This window comes from Plectrocnemia conspersa, unplaced genomic scaffold (assembly GCF_051122295.1).
Source record: "Plectrocnemia conspersa isolate PC_06_02 unplaced genomic scaffold, ASM5112229v1 ptg000013l, whole genome shotgun sequence".
NCBI lineage: Eukaryota > Metazoa > Arthropoda > Insecta > Trichoptera > Polycentropodidae > Plectrocnemia > Plectrocnemia conspersa.
In genome coordinates, this window is record NW_028277177.1 from 3,345,400 (window position 1) to 3,363,429 (window position 18,030).

The following is an 18,030-nucleotide window of genomic DNA, read 5'->3' on the forward strand; positions in this document are numbered from 1 at the left end:
TATCACAGAATCAATTATTGTTTCCAAATTAAGCATTACGACCTCTTATAAACATCGTACTTTTTTCAATAATTTATTAATATCATTTACAAAGTTTAATACCTACACCAAGTACTTATTTATTTTTACAAAATATGTACTTTCTAATACTTTCCCTTTATTATGTTTTATTTTGCAATTTAGTGATTTTTCTACAATACATTTACTGCGCTACATTCTTAGCTACATTAAATTAATAATTACTGATAAGATAAATAAGACCAATTGTTTCATGATAGCACATAAATTGTTGTTTAATATTTGAGAATCCCTGTTAAGATTACATCTAGACAAATATAATATAATGTTGAAGAGATTGCGAATTAGTACCAAGTACAACACGGCTCGAACAGCAACGCAATAAGCTGTGATAAAAAAATAAACGTAAGCTCGATTCAATTAACATACCAAAGTAAAATATAATAATAATCTATAGTACAAATAAGACAGTTTTTATTGTTTTGTTGCAAGGGTTAGACAGTGTTTAGTAAGTATTATTAATATTAAAAAATTAATATTAAAAAATGCAATAGTTGTATTTGGAAGTGAAGGTCAATAACCAAATTGACTCACAGGGTCAGAATTGAATCATTTTAATTAATAGCATTTGCTTCTTTGTCTGTACCTGTGGAGCATTATTTTAAATAATGATAAGATATTAATTGATTGATAATGCTTTTTATATACATAACTATAATATGAACAGATAACTTGCAACTGTATTAGTAAACGCCATATTATATCACCATATGTCTACAAATTGTGTTATTTGTCATTGTAAGTGAAATTAAAATATTGATATACACATGGTGCAATTTAACATTTCAGTAATTATGAATTTATTATGTGTTTATTTTGTTAAGAAAATTAACACATATAGAACACTTTTTGGTCAATTTGACAGTAACATTAATATATGTATAATAAAATATTTTTTAAATATCTAATACTTATAAAAAACTTTAATGATTTTGCTAAAAGTTTACCTTTTTTGTCTTTTAATATATAGATAATGAGTTATTATTTATGTATGTCTATTCATCTTTTGTAGATCATGGGGTGTGGCTGTTTATTGGACATTCTCTACCTTTTTCTGGGTATCTTTATAGCTTATTGCATCTATGGAAAATGGAAGCAAATGCGCTTTAGAAACACAGGAATTAAGTATGTTACACCTCCATTGCCAATATTTGGAAATAACATAAAAATGTTAGTTGTTCGTGAAAATATGATAACGTTCGTCAGCAGGATGTACAACGCTTATCCAGATCAAAAGTGATATAGGTTTTTCCATAAATAGTTATTAGTGGAAAATTATATATAATATAAGGTTTGTATTGTAGATACATCGGTATATTTTTAGGATTAAATCCGTTGCTCGTATTAAGAGATGTGGAGATCATCAAAACTATTGGAGTAAAAGACTTTGACACTTTCCACGACCATATGGCGCTCGTTGACGAAGAAGGACAGGATTTATTTGGAAAGTCTTTGTTTAGTCTTAAAGGTTATATGGGCTTGATATAGGATATTTTTTCGAATACGCTATATATATATTAAATGAAATGTTCATAAAATTACAGGGAATAGATGGAGAGAAATGCGAGCCACTTTAAGTCCTGCCTTTTCGTCTTCAAAAATGAAGAACATGTTCATTTACATAGAACAATGCGCAAAGAACATGAGCGAATTTTATATTAAGGAGTTGGAGAGACAAGGTAAGAATTTTATAATATGATATATTAAATTTTGTATATATAAATATATAAAATTTAATATGTTAAGATATATGTATATATAAGTAATGAATATTTTTAATATAGATATTGACAATTTACATAAATAAAGAATATTTTTGATAATGTATTAAAATTATTATGATATTAAGTTAAAATGTTATCCGTATATTTTATATGATAATATGACATTATTAGTATAAAACCATTTTTAATTTGTATTAACAGGAAAGGATGTGATTGATTTTGAAGCAAAAGATACCTTTTCAAAATACACAATTGACACGATTGCCACATCGGCATATGGAGTCGTTAATGATTCTCTGACAGACAGCCAAAACGAATTTTACAGAATGAGCAAGCTCTCCTCGAACCTTACCATAATGCAAAACATAAAATTTTTATTTTTGCTGACTTTCCCTAAGCTAGCTAAGGTAACTTTACATATATAGATTTTTGAGATGATTTTAGGAAGTTAAAATTAAAATAAATCGTTACATTTCAGATGATGAAATTAACAATTGGACGTCCTGAGATAACGGATTTTTTCACGAATTTGGTCAAAGGCTCCATGAAGAATAGGGAAGAGAATAAAATCATCAGACATGACATGATTCATTTGTTGATGCAAGCCAAGAAAGGATCCTTAATTCACGAGAAAGATACAGAAGAGAAATCCGATACAGGTTTTTCTACTGTAGAGGAATCGGAATTGGGAAAGAAAACATCAAACATGAGTTATTATTCACAATATGAGATATATTAACATATTATAAAAATTTTGTGCTGAATTTTTTGGTTATATTTCAGAATGGACAGACGAATACTTAGTAGCTCAAGCGTTACTATTCTTCATCGGAGGATTTGATACAACTTCTTCTACACTAGCGTTCTTTTTCTATGAAATATCTCGAGATCCAGAAATACAGAAGAAACTGCACGAGGAAATTGATGAACACAAAAGAAATTCGGATAATAAATTCGTTTATTACGACATACAAAAGTTAACATATCTTGACATGTGCGTATCAGGTGGGTCATTAAGCATTTTATTATTATAATATAGTGCCATATTTTTAATATATTTATATATTTTTCAGAAACTTTAAGACTATGGCCTCCACTTCCTGCTATAGATAGAGTATGCGATAAAACATACAACCTTCCTCCTCCATCAGACGATTCAGATATTTCATATGAGGTAAAACTATTTGTTTTTTTTAATACTCAACAAAATGCAATGTTTATGTTGGTTTCAGTTGAAAAAAGGCGAATTGGTTTGGCTGCCAGTATCCGCTCTACATCGTGATCCAAAGCTATTTTCAGACCCTGATAAATTCAATCCTGAAAGGTTCTCTGATGAGAACAAACACAATATTCAACCAGGGTCTTATATACCATTTGGAATAGGTCCTAGAAATTGCATAGGTTTTACACAATATATTTATAAAGGTATTCCTTTACTTTGAAGCTATATTAATTATATAATATTATTAAATTTTAGCATCTCGCTATGCGCTGATGGTGGTCAAGGCAGTAATATATCACATTTTGTCCAATTTAGAAGTTGTTGTTACTGAGAAGTCTGAAATTCCATTACAACTTGCAAATATTCCTTTTAATGTAAAGGCGAAAAATGGCATTTGGGCTGGGTTCAAGAAAAGAAGTACATAACAAAATACGGTTATATGTATTTTATTTAATCTATTATTTTGTATAACATGGTAATAAAATATATGGATCAATTATAATGAATTTTATTTATTAAATTATATAATATATATTCTATTGAACAACACAACCATGAATTTTAATAAAATATACAAGACATTATATTTATATAACGTAATGGTTTTTAATAACATACTAATGCATCAGTAGTCAACCTTTCGGACTTTACGGACCACTAAACTTAAAATGCTATATCACGTGGACTACAACCATGATTTTCTTAAGCAAGAATCATTATAAACATAATGGTACTTATATTTGCACTTCAAGCTATTGAAAGATAATGAATATCAATAATGGATGTATTAATAATGATATAATGCCACTATTATAATGAAAAAATCTTAATATATAATATAATCACAGATTTGTTAATAATAGTTTTAATATACACAAAAATAATAGTTGTGTGAAAATTTCTCTGCGGACCACCAAAATTCTTTTGCGGGTTAAAGTTTTAAAATAAATATTTTTTCGCAATGAAACTGTCTTTTATTTTATAATAAAATAATTTGATTACATACACTCTTGTTTTAAAATCTATGTAAAATAAAGTGCTTTTTTATAACTTATATTTTAGTAATCTTAGTAAAAAAATATTCTCGATATACTATTTATTAAGATTGGTTAAGATTAACAAATTATAAATAAAATATGGTGATAAATCGTGTATTAAAAACTTCAAATCTATACCAAAAACACGGTTTTCGTCAGCGTCTTTACACGGTCACTAAGCTTTTGTGGCGGTGCGATTTTTAAATTCACCCCTAACTCCATTGTTATAAAATACAATAGCGACTCTAGATTATCTAAATACATATGATACTAAAACAGTTTATCGGTTATCAGATGATGTACTATTGCTACCTATTATATTCTCCGTTTAAAACATGGATTCAAATAAATTTATCGTGACATAATAGCACAAAAACAACTTTAAAAGCATTTTTATTTGAAAGTAAGGACTGTTGTATGCTACTAAATTTTTGAGAATCGTTATTGAGATAATAGCCAGTCTGATATTATTTAATACTTGGTGATTGTCAATTAGTTTCGAGGTGAACTCGACTCGAACATCAACGTGATACGCTGTAGTAACAAAATAAAAGTAAGTTTGATATTATTGATATAAAAAAGTTAAATAATATCTAAAGGAAAACTAAAACCTATGTTTGTATTATACTAAATTACTATATTTTAAGTTCAAGGTCAAAGCATTATTTATTATCAGTATTTATGATCTCATCAGTATTAAAGTCATATTTTGGACAGTATTTAATATTAAATGGTCATTGCTTTAAGTGAATGGTTCTATATTTATAAATAATAGCCAATATTTATATTATATAATTTGTATTTTAATCTCAAGGTCAGTTTTATTTGACAGTTGCGAAATGTCCATTTGCTGTTTAAACCCAAACCTAACATAAATTAATATAATAACGGTATAATGATTGAAGTTATTTAGGTTTGTACTGATAACATATAAAATGCCTAATAAAACTATTTAAATACTGACTAATTAATATAAGTAAAATATGAATAATATTCCATTTTAATAAGCTTATTAATACAACTTCGCCTTTGTTGGTATCTGTCAAATTAAAATTTAATTTTAATTCATAATAAACTAATTAGTATTGCTCTTTATATTGTAATTACATATACAGATAACAATTTATGCCTACAACTTTATTTGTACAATATTTTTGCATCATAATATTACATATACTATCTTTCGACAAATTTATTGCATTATCTGAACATGTATTATACATAAATGTTTTTTCAGAAACATTGATATACTTTTAATATAATGTTATACTAAGAATAATTAGCAACGATTATAAAAAAATAGATTTGCTTTTTACATTGTGTAATAGTGTTTATGATACTAGGTATTTGGTATTTTTTTATTCAGAAATATAACAAGCAATTCCTGAATTTAGTATTTTGTCATACTTATTATTTAAGACTTATAATCGTACCCGTTAAAAAATCAATAGAGAACATTAAAAATAAGTTAAAATTTAATTATTTTAATATGTCATTTATAAAAAAATTAGGCTGACTTATAACATCATATTTTATTACACCTGCAATTATATGTTAGGCAGCATAAATCAATAGTTTTATTACTAACTTATTTCGTATAAAATTTAGTTTAGTGTTAATATCAGTCGACTGTATTGTATCTTCCATAGCAAAATGTACTGCGCAATACATAAAATGATGGCGCAATATTTAAATTTTCTTATGTAGTCGTGTCGTCACATACCATAACAGGTCTGCACAAGTCGAAATCAGATAGGAGTCATATTCTTTAAGGAAAACTGCTGAGGTAAAATAAATTTAATATAAAATATATTGCAACGTTTTTTGCTAACAAGCAGTGGCGTAGCTAGAGATTGTGCCGCCCAGGGCGATCCTTAAAATTGCCGCCCCCCCCATACAATTTGTGCAGGGTCATAAAATCAGCATTTCTTAAAATAATAAATTGGTTATTATTAAGCTCTTGTTATTCGTGATTTATATATGTTTTAGTGCATTCAGTGTTAAGAACCACACTAGACGATCCCATCGCGAATATGCCGCCCCGAGCAAGTGCCGCCCGGGACTGCCAGCCCCCCCCCCATAGCTATGTTTATAATCGAGAATGTCTGTTCATATACATAATAATGTTATATATTCGCGGGTACTCGATGAAAATCGGTATTTAGGGTGGTCGTCAGACGGAGGACTGACCGTATGGTTTGAAGTAATTAGTAGGAATGCTGACGAACAAAGGACATTCCCCTATTTATATAATTATGCTAATTAAATGTAAGAAAAGGGGTGTCTTGCTGGATCAAAACTCGTATGAGGGTTCGTTGAACTTACGAAAGCAAAGAGTTATAATATATAACAATAATTTCAAACATGCAAAAAGTTTTAGCGCAACTTTTTGTACCTTTCACGGTTCAGATTTTTATAAAAATCCTTCAGTTGTATTTGCATAGTTTATTTCGGTAAATATCAGTTTAATAACCTTTAACCTCAATTTTATTAGTACTTAATCCACATTCATACAATATTGATCTCAAATTATTTTCAACTCAATTTGTTCTTCCTTAGTTAAATTAAGACATTCACGAAATTCTTCTCACTCAAAAATTTATTTTATACGTATATTTTTGTAAACATAAAATGCTTGTTTACAAAAATTTGAGGTGTGATCAAAAATTACGGTGAATGAATTTTTGCAGCAGCAACTGCTGACGCTACATCCATTTGAATTAATAAGTCCGATAGCCTGATCCGTTAAGATAGTCGGTGTCAAGTTTGAACAAGCTGTAATTAGGTCGTGTTTATTGTGTTTGTCGCGCACCGTCTGTAAAAATGACTAGTTAATATGTAAAACTCTATCACTTTTTCATTTCAAATTAAATATATTTTCCCGACGTGCGATCTGACATAGAATCAGTGAGTTTATATTAAACTTAATTTTTTTGGTCTATAACTTAAATGAAAATATAAGTTTAACGGTATATTTTAAATATATGTTTTAATCTGTTCTTAGTGAACAAATATTTTTATTTGTATATGTTAAAAATACTTATTTTTAATATTTATCTATATTTTTGTAGATCATGGGTTGGAGCGGTTTATGGGACTTTTTCTACCTATTTCTGGGTCTCTTTATAGTTTATTGTATATATGGAAAATGGAAGCAGATGCGCTATAGAAACACAGGAATAAAATATGTGACACCTCCACTGCCAATATTTGGGAATAACATAAAAATGTTAGCCTGTCTTGAAAATATGACGACGTTCGTAACCAACATGTATAACGCTTATCCAGATCAAAAGTAATATAAATGTTTTATCAAAAATTACTATAAAATAATTCAATTACAATAGTCTTGTATCGTAGATACATCGGCATATTTCTAGGATTAAAACCGATGCTAGTTTTGAGAGATGTGGAAATCATCAAGACGGTCGGAGTGAAGGACTTTGACACTTTCCACGATCACCTGCCATTCCTTGACGAACAAGGGGATGACTTATTTGGAAAGGCTTTGTTTAGTCTTAAAGGTGAGACAATAGTATTATTTAAATAGAGTAAATACAGTTCATTCATTCATTTTTAAATTACAGGTAACAAATGGAGAGATATGCGAGCAACGTTGAGTCCTGCCTTTTCGTCTTCTAAAATGAAGAATATGTTTATTTACATAGAACAATGCGCAAAAAACATGAGCGAATTTTACCTTAAAGAGTTGGAGAGACAAGGTATATAAATGATAATTAATATCTATTATATTCTATATGCACACAAAGATATGCAGATAAAGTACGTAAAAAATATTATATAAAGACTTCATCATTTACTAAAATAGAGTAGATTAAATAGTTGAAATATCACTGTTGACATGTTAATGTGTGTAGCTTTTAAGCAATATTATAATATCACATAATTGCTATGAATTCTATTGTATATTCTTAATTACAGGAAAGGATGTGATTGAATTTGAAGCAAAAGATACATTTTCAAAATACACAATTGACACAATTGCCACATCAGCTTTTGGAGTTGTTAATAATTCTTTGACAGACAGCAACAACGAATTTTACAGAATGGGCAAACTCACGTCGACATTCAACAAATTCCAAACCTTAAAATTATTCATCCTAGTGACTTTTCCTAAGCTTGCTAGGGTATATTGACATATACAGATTTTTAATATGTTTCTAAGAAAATCAAAGTTTAATATATAATATATGTATATATTTCAGCTGATGAATTTAACAATAGCAAGTCCTGAGATATCGACCTTTTTCAGGAATTTAGTCATAGGCTCTATGAAAAATAGGGAAGAAAATAATATCATAAGACATGACATGATTCATTTACTGATGCAAGCCAAGAAAGGATCTTTAGTTCACGAGAAAGATGCAGATGATACAGCAGATACTGGTTTTGCTACAGTAGAGGAATCGGCATTAGGAAAGAAAACATCGAACATGAGTTAATATCCACATTTTCTGTATAATAATATCATTAAAATATTGTGCTAAGTATTTGCTTAATATTTCAGAATGGACAGACGAATACTTAGTGGCCCAAGCGTTTTTATTCTTCTTAGGAGGATTTGACACAACTTCTTCGACACTCGCGTTCTTTTTCTATGAAATATCTCGAGATCCAGAAATACAGAAAAAGCTGCACAAAGAAATTGACGAACACAAAAAAAAATCAGATAACAAATTCGTTTATTACGACATTCAAAAGTTAACATATCTTGACATGTGCGTTTCAGGTGAGCCATTAAACATATTCGTATTATAATATTGTTAAATACTATAATCATATTTATATATATTTTAGAAGCTTTAAGGCTATGGCCTCCACTTCCTGCTTTAGATAGAGTATGCGATAAAACATACAAACTTCCTCCTCCATCAGATGATTCTGATATTTCATATGAAGTAAAAACTATATATATTTTTTTAATATTCAATTACATCTAATATGTTATGATGCTTTTAGTTGAAAGAGAATGAATTTATATGGCTTCCAGTATACGCTCTACATCGTGATCCTAAGCTATTTTCTGACCCTGAAAAATTTGACCCTGAAAGATTTTCCGATGAAAACAAACACAATATCCAACCAGGGTCTTATATTCCGTTTGGAATCGGTCCTAGGAATTGCATAGGTTTTATTAATTATAATTATTAAGATATTTCTTAAATTTAAAATTAAATTAATCATGTAACATTATTATATTTTAGCATCTCGCTATGCACTGATGGTGGTCAAGGCAGTGATATATCACATTTTGTCTAATTTGGAAGTTGTTGTGACTGCAAAATCTGAAATTCCAGTGAAACTGGCAAATATACCGTTTAGTATAAAAACTCAAAATGGTATTTGGGCGGGTTTTAAGAGAAGAAGTACCTAAGCAGATAAAGCTATATTTGTATTTAAAACTACTTTTAAAAACATAATTATAAAATATATTGTGTAATTAAAATAAACTAGCTGTCGGTTTCTCACTGTCGTGAGGTACCGCATCTATTAAGTGTGTAAATACCGGACCCGCAACTTTTGCGTTTTAAATTAAATTTTACTTTTGATTCGTTCTGATTTTTTATTATATTTTAAGTATTATATTGTTGATAGTAAATATTTTAATTATATTGCAGCTTTTCTCAATATGGTGTATTATAAATGAGATAAAAACATTTCTATATATTTTTTCTGAATATTTACCGGTTAGTTAGTAATAATTTTATTTACATTCCAACATTAAAGTTTATATTAGTTAAATACATGTGCAGGGCATAGTAGCAGAAAAAATAAAAACATTAAATGTTTGACCACAATGTGCCCACCAACTGCGAATACATGGATGAGAACTAATCAATAAGTCAGATAGCTGTGTTTATTAATGAGTTGTTCAATACTCCCGGTCCTTAATCGTGAACGGAAACCTGGCGGCTGTCATTGATCGTGACGGCAAAGCCTACAGGAGTTTTCGGCAGGTGGGTAAAGGCCTATGCTCAATCTTAGTTACCTAAGTAAGTACCTTAATTTTTGATTTTTCATGTTGTACTTATAAAAATACGCAGGAACACAATCGCTGGTAATTAGGTGGTGTTAATGGCGTAGCTATGGGGGGGCGGGCCGCGATGGGATCGTCTAGTGTGGTTCTTTTCCCTAAATGCACTAAAACATATATAAATCCACGAATAACAAGGGCTAAATAATAACCAATTTATTATTTTAAGAAATGCTGATTTTATGACCCTGCAAAAAATATATGGGGGGGGGGCACATATCCCAGCTACACCACTGGGTGGCGCATAAAGAATGTACCTTACCAGCAGCTTAAAGAAGTGAAATAATCATTTACCTTGTAATACTTTTATAGAATTTAAAAATTTAAAATATTTTGAGAAATCTTTTCTAGACATTTCGATTGCATTATTTGCCAGCCAGATCAAAAAACATGCTCTTATATAACGCTAACGACCATTTTCACACTTCTGCGTTTTAATATTAGTCAAAATACTGGCATTTTATGAGAAGCTATGTAGTTATTTAATGTCAGAACTAGCAATACAATTAAAATATACGTAAGCAACTTAGTTAAATACTAATAATAAAAATCATATTCAACATTTTTTTTCAGAAATATGATGCTGATTTTTTTACTCTTTGTCTATTTATTTCGATATAATTAATTTTCGCATATTGAATGTTGTATCAGGCGTATTTGTTAATAAAATCATTGTTTTATAATTTTCTTATTTAATTATTAAAAAATAACTAACGCCGAACAGAAAAAAGTAATTGACTAATAAAAAATAACCGAACAGAGCCTTAGATAAAAATATTAAATCCCCTCCTTTGAAGTGCAAAATGTTGCCGTCAGAATCGCAAATGTAGAGCCCATGGCGATCAAAAACTGAGGTTTTGGTGGACTTTTTCCAGTCGGTCGTCACTAATAAGTGGACCGGTTGGTGCGCCTTGACCATACCAGGTAAAATAAATGTTTGAATTCAGATCTAAGTTTTAATAGCCAGTCCGAACTTCGCAGTACTATAATATTAGTTTAAAAAGCAGCCCTTGCAGAACGAAAAACTATTCAATGTCTCTCTATATATATATTATTTTGTGACTTTTTCAGAAAAATATACAAATAATTTTATTAAAAATTTAATGCGTTCTAGTTCTATATTATCTTATTTTGAATACACGTTTTAAATAAATTCTAGATATTAGGTTGAAAAATTAAAAAATATGATTATATATTATAATCATGACGAAAAAAATACTTATAATAATTAAAGTTTTGTTGATGCAGTGCACGCACGCAACCACAATTTTACCACAAATTTAGATTTTTATCATGATAACTTTTTTTAATGACACTTATGCCATAAGTTATTTTAAAATTATTAAAAAAATATCATTACAAAATTGCGTTTTATATGTTTAATGTGGATATTTATAAAAATATTATTATTAATATTTACTAATTTTAAAAACTTAATTTGATTCTAAATTTTGAAAAATTGCTAATCTTAAATATAAAAATCTAAGCTGAAACACCTGTGAGCGGGGACATTTTGTGCCTTAAATAAATTTGTAATATTGAGGGTTTTTTAAAAAATATTTTTATTTTGAATTTTTTCAACAATTTAGTTTCGTTGCGTTATAATATATTATAAAATTATTTTTGGTATGAAAAATAAAAAAATATATGTATCATACCAAAATAAAGTGTTAGCTATCAGATAATGTACTATTGGTAACTAATATATACTGCATTATATTACTATAAAAACTACTCTTAAATCTTTTTAATAAAAAGTAAGCTGTAAATATTTGAGAATCGATGTTGAGTTTGTCAGACAGATATTACTTAATATTCTAGTGATGTCAATTAGTACCGAGTTGAACCTGGCTCGAATATCAACGTGATACGCTGTAGTAACAGAATAAAAGTGAGCTTGATTTAATTATATAATAATGTAAATGAATATCTTAGGCAAAACTAAGACCTTCTATTGTTATAATATACTATTCTATTGTTGCTTGTTTTAATATACTTAATTATTTAAGTTCAAGGTTGAAGCATTAATTAATAGATATAAATTATTTAACCAAACAATATTAGTATTTATGAGCCAAGTCTAACAATATTAATTTGCTAGATACAAAATGTATGTTCATTTAGAATGCTGCACTTCTTATCATGTTCTTAAAATTAAATTCTGATTTGATATTAACTGATTAAATTTTACATTACTATTACATATACAGGTAGCGATTCATATCTACAACTTTATATGTATGACATTCCAATATACTTTTAACAAAATAATATTCTGCTATCTGTCAACAAATTTATTGTATTATCTGACTATGTAAGTGTTGTATAATATAGATTATAGTGTATTCTCACTATTGTATGAAATAATTATAATGTAATATTAAGAATAATTAGTACTGTAAAAATTTCTTTATAATTAAACACTCTATAAATATAATTTATTACTAAAAAATAAATAGTTTTACATAGAATTAATCTAAAAAAAAATATGTAGCAATCAATAAAAACGAAATGGTTTAAAACCATAATTAAAATATTTAATACTTCTAATTTTAATATTACTGTAGTGGATATGTTAGGCAGCATGAATCAATAGTTATATTACTAACCTATTTATTATAAAATTAATTTTAGTCATACTGATTTGAATATGTTATATAGTATCGTCCATTGCAAAATGTACTGCGCAATATTCTTATTCTTCACAATCTATAAAACAGACATGCAAAACTCGCAATGAGATAGTTATCATATTGTTTAAGAAAGAATGCAGGGATTCTGAAAAATACTACACATTGCATCGTTTTTCTCACTGGCTGATATTTAGGCGCAAATTTTTAAAATTTTATTGATATTTTTTAACGATATGCGTGACGTGTCACCATAAAATGATTACATAGCCTTTATCTCAGGCAAATCTAAAGGTACCTAGCAGTTTCCAGTTATGTAACAGAGAAATAAGCGTACCGCCGTGGCCTGACAGCTTATTTTTTTATGATAGGGATGGCTGGCGAAGTGAAAAAAAGCAAGTATTGCATCCACACACTATTATTTATTTTGATTAAATTGAGACCATCGTAACCTAACAGATTACCCCAATGCGTCACGATGGTCGAAACAAATAAAATCTCCATTCAGACATATTTTCACCCAAATAATCAATGGAATATGTTACACTAAGCATAAGTATTAAATATTAGCAGTAAGTCTCAATAAGTAAATTTAAATAAAAAATGAATTTGAAAAATTGGCGCAAAATGTATGTTTTTTTTTTAAAAACAAGAACATTTTTCATTAGAAAATATAGCTATATAAATGTTATTAATTTTTTGTTATTAACTAAAAATAGGTTGTACTAGACAATGTAACTAAAATGTGTTGGCTAATGTTTTTTTCACATCAAACTCTATTTATCTTTTATATTTTTAAGTGAATAAATATGAAAATATAATATTTTTTGCGCTATAACAAATAAATAAATAACAAAATTTATTTTTAAAAAATGCAACGCAATGTTTTTAAAAAATAGATTCACTTATATTAGGAAAAATCATATTTACAACTCCAACACCACAAATAGACAGAAAGTACACGAGAGATAAATCTTTCGAAAATAAATATTTCTGCGATATCTTAAAATAACTATTAAGCGTGCAATAATTAAATTAAAATGATATATATTAATTAATAAAATATCATACTCATCAATCATAAAAATCTGTTTTTTTAATAATATGTCGCATTTTGTACAAACAGAAAAAAATTCACGAAAAACCTGCGACTCAATATATGGAAACCGCCCAAGGTTTTTTCGGATAATTGTAACTGACATAAAAATAATGAGTTGTTAGCTATATTTTTTATTGAGAATTAATTACAATTGTTTACAATTGAACGGGGCGCGGGCCCATAACAGCGCGCGAGCGCGCCGAAAGTTGCCAGTCGAGAGTGTTACCAGAGTGCCGCCAAGTTTTGGCTATAACGAAATGTAAATGAAAATATATAAATATAAATAGGCCCCTATACCAGTATTAACTGTTTTTATCTTTGTAATACCGGTAGAGAAAATTGCAATCCCTATTCATTACTTAAAAACGAGCTTCGCTTGATTTTATCAATATTTATAATGGAGAATGTACTGTCACAAATGCACATACATGGTTTTCAGTGTAACTTTTGGTACCTTTACGGCTCAGATTTTTGTGAAAATATTACAGTTGTTCTTCAATGCTTATTTTATTAAACTGGCAAAGATTGCAGTCAATAAACTTAAACTACAGTCTAATACTCTAATTGGTACTTGATCCACATTCACAGAAAAAATCTTCAAATAGTTTCAATTCAATTTTTTCTTCTTTACTTAAAGTAAAACATTCAACAAATTCTTGAATCAAATGATTTATTTGATTCGAATATTTTTTTAATATGACATTCTTGTACTAAGGAATATGCTGAATATATAAGAAGAGGACAATAATTTTGCAAGCAACGGAAAAGTTAATTTTTTATATTGAAATCTTACACAAGTGAAATAAAAGTTGCTGTTTTTAAGACAATTTAAATCATAAGACAATTAAATAATTTAAAATAGGTATACGCCTTTAGAAAGTGACATTCGTTTCATGGGCATTCCAATGCACCCGAGACTCCTTGCGTGTTATTTTTCTGGTCGTAGCGAGGGTTATTATGTGGTCCCAATCCTTTACGCTATTGTTGCTGGATGATCATTTTGGTCACAATAAATTAACGCAAATTTTGAGACAAAGACCCTTTCAAACGTAATGATCTGTGTGTAGTCGCAACAACTCAAATGAAAATGAGAGCTAAGCGGCGTATTTTTTTAATCTATGCTTTTATCTATAGTTTGTGAATTAACCGTTTAATTTTTATGTGTAGAATAGAAAAAATAGTTATTTTTTTAATATGTACGTATATTCATAACTTTGCCATTTTTTGTAGATCATGGGTTGGAGCGGTTTATTGGACTTTTTCTACATTTTCCTGGGTCTCTTTATAGCTTATTGTATATATGGAAAATGGAAGCAGATGCGCTTTAGAAACACAGGAATAAAATATGTGACACCTCCACTGCCAATATTTGGGAATAACATAAAAATGTTAGCATGTCTTGAAAATATGCCGACATTCATCACCAGTATGTATAACGCCTATCCAGATCAAAAGTAATATAATACTCATGATTAATAATTGTTGAAAGATATAAATTAATATACGACTGTGTTGTAGATACATTGGAATATTTCAAGGATTAAGTCCGTTGATCGTTTTGAGAGATGTGGAGCTCATCAAAACGATTGGAGTAAAAGACTTTGACACTTTCCACGATCACTTGTCGTTGCTTGACGAACAAGGAAAAGAATTGTTTGGAAAAACTTTGCTCAATCTTAAAGGTGAGTTTTATTATTTTATGGGAGTATTATTATATTTTGGATGATATTTTGAGAAAATACTGCTAATAATTATTTAAACATTAAAATATTTATATTAGGTACTATTTTTTTAATTAAGGTAACAGATGGAGAGATATGCGAGCAACGTTAAGTCCTGCCTTTTCATCTTCAAAGATGAAGAACATGTTCATTTATATAGAACAATGCGCAAAGAACATGAGCGAATTTTACCTAAAAGAGTTGGAGAAACAAGGTATACAAACACCATTAATCACATATTAAATTTAATATGTACATAAGAATATGTATGGCGATGTTTTAATTTTTTTAAATTTTAATTACTATTATGTGATAATATTACATAATTGGTATACAAATTTTGGTTTATTTTAACAGGGAAGGATGTGATTGATTTTGAAGCAAAAGATACATTTTCAAAATACACAGTTGACACTATTGCCACTTCGGCTTTTGGTGTAGTTAATAATTCTTTGACAGACAACAACAACGAATTTTACAGAATGAGTAAACTAACGACGAACTTGAGCTCAATTCAAATTCTTAAATTTTTTATCTTTGCGACTTTTCCTAGGCTAGCAAAGGTAACTTTAATTATACGGATTAATAATGTTTCTAAAAACAATTAATTATAATATATAAACATATTTCAGTTTCTGAATATGACAATAGGACGTCCTGAGATGTCGGCCTTTTTTAGGAATTTGGTCTTAGGCTCTATAAAAAACAGGGAAGAAAATAAAATCATAAGACATGACATGATTCATTTGCTGATGCAAGTCAAGAAAGGATCTTTAGTTCACGAGAAAGATGCAGATGACACAGCAGATACTGGTTTTTCTACAGTAGAGGAATCGGCATTGGGAAAGAAAACATCAAACATGCGTTAATATTCACATATTGTATAATAATATCATAAAAATGTTGTGCTGAATATGCTATTCATATTTTAGAATGGACAGACGAATACTTAGTAGCCCAAGCGTTCATATTCTTCATCGGAGGATTTGACACAACTTCTTCGACACTCGCGTTCTTTTTCTATGAAATATCTCGAGATCCAGAAATACAGAAGAAGCTGCACGAAGAAATTGACGAACACAAAAGAAATTCAGATGATAAATTCGTTTATTACGACATTCAAAAGTTAACATACCTCGATATGTGCGTTTCAGGTGAGTTTTCAAACATATTCTTAATATAATCTAGTGCAATGTTATAATCATATTTATATTAATTTTTAGAAACTTTAAGGTTATGGCCTCCACTTACAGCTGTAGATAGAGTTTGCGATAAAACATACAACCTTCCTCCTCCGTCAGATGATTCTGATATTACATTTGAAGTAATAACTATATTATATATTTTTAAAGACAACGCAATCTAATATTTTATAATGCTTTTAGTTAAAAGAAAACGAATTAATTTGGCTGCCAATATACGCGCTACATCGTGACCCAAAGTATTTTTCAGACCCTGATAAATTCGATCCTGAAAGGTTCTCCAATGAGAACAAACACAATATCCTACCAGGGTCTTACATTCCATTTGGAATTGGTCCTAGGAATTGCATAGGTTTTACTCAATATATTTATAAAGGTATTCCTTTACTTTGAAGTTATATTAATTATATAATATTATTAAATTTTAGCATCTCGCTATGCGCTGATGGTGGTCAAGGCAGTGATATATCACATTTTGTCCAATTTAGAAGTTGTTGTGACTGCAAAGTCTGAAATTCCATTAAAACTGGAAAATGTCCCTTTTAACTTAAGGGTGAAAAATGGTATCTGGGTTGGTTTTAAGAAAAGAAGTACTTAACCAGATACGATCATATTTTTATTTCTGTTTTTATTTATATAAAAAAAAATATATAAGAAACATGGATATTAAATTTATTGTTTTGAAATTTTATATGTAGTATTAAACAAGATTGCTATAATAAATATATGATTTTTTAATAATACTGTTTACTAATTTGTATATTTTTGGCCAAAAACGACACCGTTGTAATATTGTAGCCATCGTATTTACTAGATAAGCCGCATCCAACTTTTTGTTTCTGCAAATAAAGAGGATGTTGTAAGGTCAACATTTTGTGACCAAAAAGACCAAACCAACTAACGTATTAAAATATTTTTTGCGAATAGGATTTTATTTGTTTGGAATTTTTTAACGAATAAGCAATATAAAAAGTAAAAAAATATATACTTTTTAATAATAATAATACAGTTTGAAAGAGTCTTTGTCCTAAAACTTGCGTTAATTTACTGTGACCAAAATGATTATCGGTCAACAAGGAAACAAGACAAGCGAACGTCGCTTTCCAATGCTTGCAGTACACTCTCTGGAAGTTGTCCGAACCGAAGTTCAACTGAAGTCGGCCGAGGTCGCCGACTTACGAGTAGCGGCCACACTGCCACAAATTTCATATGCCGTCCGGACGGCGGCCGTGAATCACGTCTGCACGGCGGCTGCTGTCACG

The 18,030-nt window shown here is 28.9% G+C and overlaps 2 protein-coding genes across 2 annotated transcripts; both read left to right on the forward strand.

The window, feature by feature from the left end:
- Window positions 1–364: 364 nt before the first annotated feature.
- On the forward strand, window positions 365–3,521 carry LOC148227037 (cytochrome P450 9e2-like). The gene is made up of 10 exons (XM_088202763.1): window positions 365–423; window positions 1,091–1,314; window positions 1,383–1,546; window positions 1,623–1,757; window positions 2,004–2,209; window positions 2,281–2,512; window positions 2,586–2,807; window positions 2,876–2,976; window positions 3,035–3,203; window positions 3,280–3,521. Exons 2-10 carry the CDS (start codon window positions 1,094–1,096, stop codon window positions 3,447–3,449), a joined length of 1,620 nt encoding a protein of 539 aa, XP_088058889.1. The 5' UTR covers window positions 365–423; window positions 1,091–1,093; the 3' UTR covers window positions 3,450–3,521.
- A 1,034-nt stretch (window positions 3,522–4,555) lies between these two features.
- On the forward strand, window positions 4,556–17,487 carry LOC148227038 (uncharacterized). The gene is made up of 21 exons (XM_088201907.1): window positions 4,556–4,614; window positions 7,133–7,356; window positions 7,422–7,585; window positions 7,649–7,783; window positions 8,004–8,209; window positions 8,288–8,519; window positions 8,590–8,811; window positions 8,880–8,980; window positions 9,042–9,210; window positions 9,287–9,448; window positions 10,127–10,140; window positions 11,951–12,007; window positions 15,076–15,299; window positions 15,364–15,527; window positions 15,646–15,780; window positions 15,924–16,129; window positions 16,199–16,430; window positions 16,499–16,720; window positions 16,790–16,890; window positions 16,952–17,120; window positions 17,197–17,487. The coding sequence occupies exons 2-21, from the start codon at window positions 7,136–7,138 to the stop codon at window positions 17,364–17,366; spliced, it is 3,306 nt and encodes a 1,101-aa protein (XP_088058033.1). The 5' UTR covers window positions 4,556–4,614; window positions 7,133–7,135; the 3' UTR covers window positions 17,367–17,487.
- Window positions 17,488–18,030: the final 543 nt, after the last annotated feature.